Source organism: Euprymna scolopes, chromosome 10 (genome assembly GCF_053919585.1).
Source record: "Euprymna scolopes isolate OS-2025 chromosome 10, ASM5391958v1, whole genome shotgun sequence".
Classification (NCBI taxonomy): domain Eukaryota; kingdom Metazoa; phylum Mollusca; class Cephalopoda; order Sepiida; family Sepiolidae; genus Euprymna; species Euprymna scolopes.
Window position 1 is genome coordinate 54,255,972 of NC_136491.1, and position 6,709 is coordinate 54,262,680.

Below are 6,709 nucleotides of genomic sequence, written 5' to 3' on the forward strand. Positions count from 1 at the left end.
TATATATATATATATAAATTGTTGTTGGCGTCATTCTGTCCAGATAGACGATGGCGAATCCGGTCTGAAGATTTTCATGAGTGGTGGCAAATGTGTATGTGACTGAGCAGACCGGTGTGGGGGGCGGCAGATTCTGTTGCATTTCCCGCAGGGATACCCTCTGTCATGTTCTACCTATGCTGCTGCTGCTGAGGCTGTCCTTTTGCGCCTGTTTCTCTTCTCATATTTCCCCTTACTTAGTTGGACACATTTCTGAACTTTGACCCTCCAGGAGTCACAGTCCGCTTCATAGGATTCAAGGTCAACAAGTTTGAAGTTGCCGGACTTTAAGTCACTTTGCACACATCCTTACATTTGAGGAGTGGTCTACCGGTTGATCTACTGCCAGCTAAGAGCTCGCCATACAGGATGTATTTGGGGATTCGGCTATCCTGCATGCGATCAACGCGCCTCAGCGAGCGCAGACGTCTCTAGGAGAAGGGAGGGAACATGCTTTCAAGATTTGCCTTAGCAAGGACGTCTTTGTTTAGAACGCGATCCTACCATTTAATGCCTAAGAGATTCGGCAGATGGAAAGCCAATTATTCCGCGCTCTTGAGGCTTGTAGAGGGTCCATGTTTCACGGCAGTAGAGTAATATGCTGAGGGCACAGGCTTGATATATCCTCATCTTTGTGTTTATGGTAAGCATGTTGTTACTCGACGCTCTCTTTGTCAGGCGGGTCATAGCTGTTGCTGCTTTCCCAATGTAGGTGGTTAGCTCAGCGTCCAGTGAGAGGTTGTTGGCAATCATGGAGCCTATATAGGTGAAGTCGTTTACCATTTCCAGTGTGTGATACACAATGGATATGCAGGATATGTTGCTGATATCTTGAGCCATGACATTTGTTTTCTTGAGGCTTATTGTCAGACCAAACTCGTTGCAAGCATGGACGAGGCGCTCAATGAGTTGTCGGAGCATTTCCTCAGAATGGGCCGCTAATGCTGCCCCATCTGCGAACAGCATTTCCTTGATGAGGGTCATGCGGTCTTTAGCTTTGGCAAGTAGACGGGCCAGGTTGAAAAGGCTTCCATCTCCTCTTGTGCGAATATAGACGCAAACATCAGTCTCATGGAAAGTGTATAGTAGCAGAAGTGAGAAAAATATACCAAAAAGAGTTAGAGCAAGAACGCAGCCCTGTTTCACACAACTGAGTATAGGAAAAAGATCCTGAAAGTGATCCATTGAATTTGTCGGAGCCCTCCATGGCTTCATGAAAAGAGGTTATCATTCTCAGGAGTTTGGAGTGACATCCTATTTTTTGTAGTAACACAAAGAGGTCGCTCCTGCTAACCAGGTCAATGCCTTTGTGAAATCAATAAAAGTGAGAGAGAGTGGTTTCCTCTGTTCTCGGGAATTCGCCTGTAGTTGTATTAAGGAGAATACCACACCAACTGTTGACCTTTCTGATCTAAAACCGCATTGTTCTTTTTGGTAATCTCTCTCTGCAAGTGACGTGAGTCTTTTCAATACAACACGAGCAAATACCTTTCCGACAACGCTGAGCATAGAGATGCCACAGTAATAATTACAATCATCGCGATCACCTTTATTTATGTAAAGCATTGTAATGTTGGTGTCATGCATATCTTGCGGAATCGAACCCTCTTCCCAGCACTGGGGCAGAAGTTAATAGAGATGATAAAAGAGAACTGTATTTTTGCCGGCCTTGATGATTCTTGATGGAATATCATTGCCACCTGGAGCTTTACCACGAGAAAGGGTGTCAATGGCTTATGTGAGGTCGTCAGGGGAGGGGGAATTATCCAGCTCATCCATGGCTGGCATGGGTGGAGCGCCTTCAATTGATGTGTTAGTGACGATATTCTTATGTGAGTATAGCTGCGTATAGTATCCAGACCATCTCTCAATTTACTTTCCGCAGTTGATGATGATGTTGCCTGATTCTAATTTCAGTGGTGCAGTCTTTATACTGGTCAGCAGAAAGTTGGATGCTGCTATATGGGTTCAGCCAATATTCATTGGCGCAGCGTCTTGCAGTCTTCTGGGCGCCACTTTTGGCCTTCCTGAGTGTAGCGAGTGTCTTCTCAAACGAGACCGTCTGGATTCTTATTTTCCTGCTTACCAAAGGTGTCCATAGCAGCGTTGTAGATGGCCTCGCGAATGTATCCCCGTCTCTCTTCCTCTGTATTGGTTGGACAGTCATTTATGGCTTTCTGGAGTGAGTCTGCAAAACGCGCTCGCATTGGGAAAAGAGGTGCGAGGTCGTCCTTTTAGTTTGGCGTTGTGGATTTTTTGTTTGATACAGACTTTAGTTGCAACAAGCGTGTGGTCAGTATCGCAGTCTATCAGAGCCGACCGTTATTCCTGGCCTCGTTGCATCGGTCGTTTTGGCATCAGCAAGATGAACGGAAGTGGACAGAGACTTCTCGAGCTGTGTATATTCAATGACTTATGCATCAAAAACACATTTTTGCAAACAACGCTATATCACAGAGTGTCTTGGCGGCACTCCAGGTCCCGTCATTGGCACCATCTAGATCTCATCATTACTAGAAGAAATTCGCTGAATTATGTCCGGAATACTCGCAGCTACCACAGTGCAGATTACGATATATATAAATATATATATATATATATATATATATATATATATACATATATATACATATATATATATATATATATATACAGTAAGGAATCATGTCTTCTTAGTTACAAAAGCGAATGCCTTGATAGATACAAAATAGCTGTCGTAAAAATTCTCATCTACAGAACTAAACGTAATTCCTCCACTAACGAAATATTCTATAAATCACTTTCGAACGTAAAAAAAAAAACTTTAAATTAATAACGCCTTCCCAAAGCACATAGTTGACACTAGCAAATTAGACACTTTTTTAACTACCATTAATAATAAGAATAATACTAATAATCACGATAGCAACGATAATAACATTGACATATATTATTGTAACCAGATACATGGTAATTACAAATTAGACGAAAAAATAATAAAAGATATTATACACAAACATGTCGTAACCACAGAAAAAAAAACTCTAAAATAAGATTTATTATTTATTACAAAAATTTTAAAACTAGCTAATTATTAATAAAAAATAACCTGACATCCGATGACAGTATGCTGAAAACTAGAAATGGCGTGTACATCTTTAAATGCCCTATAGGAGAATGCGTCTCCAAAAATAATTCGTACATTGGTATGACTCGAACCAGCATATCCCGTCGTTTAACATGTCACCAGTCTTCCCCGAATAGCTCAATCTATCAGCACCTCATAGCACACCACACCCCTAAAAATGAGTTTAGAGACATATTAATAAATAACACGGCCATTTTAACTGTCTCATATTGCGAGGTACCCCTCCCGCTCTTTGAGGCATTGTTATTCCACATTAAAATAACAACGATTAACCAGACTCAAAACGAAACGGAGGGCACTCTCAAGTGATTTTGAGTATTTTAATGGTTTTAAGCGATTTTTATCGCCTTTTAATCATCTTTTAATCGTCATTTTCCTTTCGCTACTTTCATTTTTCAATTTATTTTTTTATATTTTACTACTCGCCTGAGGATGACCAATGGAGGTCGAAAACGTTCGCGATTATGGGAAATTTCTTTTTTCACTCGAAAAAAAAAAACGTTCGGAAAATGGTCTGACAAAGGGAAAAGGGGGATTGCAAGAAAAACAAGCAAGAGTTACCTGTGCTCTTTAATGAAACCTGCATAAAAGAACAATGCTGCCTAAATATACTAATATCCATATACATATATAAATGTGAAAGAGTATGATAAAGCTATAGCGATGCAGTAAATAAAGTGTTAAAATAAGTGATGGGCAAAATAGACAATCTATAAAGATCTTATATAGCTCATTTTTTATATCTTCATATACATATTTATTTTACAGATCACCCATTGATAAAAAGCAGAAAAAGGAACTGCCCGTTTTACATAACCGCGATGGTAAATGTTTTGGATATTTCCAGAATAAAATCTATTTTTCAGAAAGAAAATCATCGAAACAAATGTTTTTAAAGAAATGGAAAATATCGTAATACCAGATTCGGAAATGAGTAGGTAGTTGAGCTGCAAAGCGAAAATATATGTCCTTTTTAAATTAGATCGGTGTTACAATCGTTGTATTATTTGTTCATACTTATGTATAAGTTTAGTTTACACAATAATATTGTATTTTATATGGGCATATATTATATTGTCATATTCACTGTTATTTGTTATTCATGTTTTTCTTTTACTTGCTAATTTAAAATCTACTTTACTTTTAGTTAATATAAAGCCAGTTTATTTTTTTATGTTAAATGTAAGTTAAAGCGTGTACATCGCACGTGAAATAGGTTATGCGTTATCATGCAAATAGTGTTTAATATTAAATTTACATCCAATAGTGTTCTTGTTTGTGACGCTGATTTATATATATATATATATATATATATATATATATATATATATATATATATATAACACCCAGATCATTTTAAGCCAAAAGATATCAAAAGTGTGGGTTCAATATAATTTCAATACCTCGTCTATTCGAGATTCAATGAGCAGAAGATGGCAAATGCATTTACTAAATCAAATCTTGAAGTCGATGTAATTAATCATTTAAATGATGAAAATTTGACAGAGTACAATTATTTGCGTGTTCATTTTTATAAGTATGAGTTATTGTTTATAGTGAGTAATTAATTGAGGACGTAAAAAGGTTGGCTGTTTTCTATTAGATTTTGTCCTTGAACGTTATTTTTTGGAGGATTTAATCAACATTTTTCTCTCAAATGAAATCTCTTTACGCATGCTCATTAAGATGAATTTAATTATCTCACTTTTAATTAAAAATTAATTTTCGAAATATTCCATCTTCATGTTTGTATCATTATGCAAGAGGATTTCAAACTGTATATTAGCAAGAAATATAGAACATTGCTCTAAATTGTGACATTCATTAAAAGAAAAAAGTGTAATATTATATGTTCAGCGGTGTTATATCATTTCAGTCTACGAATCATGTATGTAAAATGCGTCTATGCATCATGCGTTTAAACGTACACATTAATATTTCATATATTTGGACATGTGATATCGTCCGATTACCAAAGACAAAATACAAAATGTAATTAGGAAACAAGTAACTTCGTTACATTTAAGAAACTAGTAGTTCTACCCATTACGAAATTATTTCATTTAAGATGCATGCTAAATCGAAGTTTGTTTTGTCATCTACTTGAACAGTTTTACAAAATGTTTGCAATCTTTTTTTTTATTATTTTAATAATTACTTGATAACTACTGTAAAAGAAAGTTAGAAAGCGAATATAGAATCTACCATTTTTTGCGAGTACTACAATATTTCAAGCTAATTGAGTGACATACTAACAGTATATTTTTTTTGTTTTAAATGGCACCTTTATCACAGATTAATATAGGTATAATTAATGCCTAATTTGGCAATACTTTTGTCAATGCTACGTTTTGAGTGAAAATTATCTATGTCAGAATTTGTTTTATCCAGATAATATCTGATTTAACTTGATAGTTTATATATAATTTCAGCTAAGAGGAAAACACGAGTTTGAATGGTATTACGAAAACCATAATTGTCCGGATTAGAATTTAAGATTTTAAAAGTTTTACACAAGTAATAACTAAGAGGTTAATCATATGAAAATATAGGGAATGGGAGAAAGTAATAGAAGTCTACTCATGCTGAAAGGAAACAATAAATAGGTATTCCTGCACATGACAGTACTAAATATGGCGGCTCTTCATTACAAGAAAGACACCCTTACAACTTGGCTGAGTTCAAAACCGATGAATATGTTTCTTTCGCAAATGATAATAACAAAGGATGAATAAAAAATAATATGCACGCTAACTCTGCATGCGCCAAAAGTGTTACTGATGTGGTTACTGATTCTGTCATATTCTTCTCAAAATTTTTTCCTGTTGTTAATCTTTTGTTTAGGTTAATTTTAAAATAAAATGTTAATATGGGAAAAGTTAAATATTGTCGTAAAAATATTAAAAATAAAGCAAGCTTGATATATTTCTCCGGAGTGTACAAGCTGGACATTTACATATTAGAGGAAATTGTTTACCCATATACAATTGACAAGCAAGCCACCCAGCGTTTCTCGGTCATACAATACGCTTAAATATGATAGTTTAATATATGTAGATTGCGTATGAATTATTATAGAATCAATCTTTTATGAATTATTATAAATTAAAAGAAATAATTTGTCCGTTATACTAATTCTAAAAAGAAACAGGCAAATAAAAATAATAATGATACTGTGAATCATCAAATCCCGTCTCTGTTTCTTTGCAATATCACGTCAGCTGATATTTGACTTGCCGATGTATTACCTGAGAAAAGTCGTTTCTGAATAATATTAGTTTTAAAATATCAAAACGAAGAAATGGTGTGCGGACATTTTTAAAGATACCTCTTCTTTATTTTTGTAAATTAAACTCATTAATAAGAAAAACAATGAAATTGTAAGGTGCATCCCGGATTGAAGAAGGGCGTCATTCTATCTGTACTCGAATGCTATACCATTTAGCTATATCTTAATTATAATAGCATTATTTGCTGCGATTTAATTATCTCCCTTGGCCAGTGTAACGTAAAATGTGTTGATAAAAAATTATGCTATTTTAT

General features: G+C 35.3%; 1 protein-coding gene across 1 annotated transcript; it reads right to left on the reverse strand.

The window, feature by feature from the left end:
* Window positions 1–546: 546 nt before the first annotated feature.
* On the reverse strand, window positions 547–1,224 carry LOC145286451 (uncharacterized). The gene has a single exon (XM_080135362.1). It carries the CDS (start codon window positions 1,222–1,224, stop codon window positions 547–549), a length of 678 nt encoding a protein of 225 aa, XP_079991488.1.
* Window positions 1,225–6,709: the final 5,485 nt, after the last annotated feature.

What these genes read in the sequence shown, in the direction of transcription:
- LOC145286451 (XM_080135362.1), bottom strand. Translation starts at nt 1,224, where the DNA reads ATGGATCACTTTCAGGATCTTTTTCCTATACTCAGTTGTGTGAAACAG.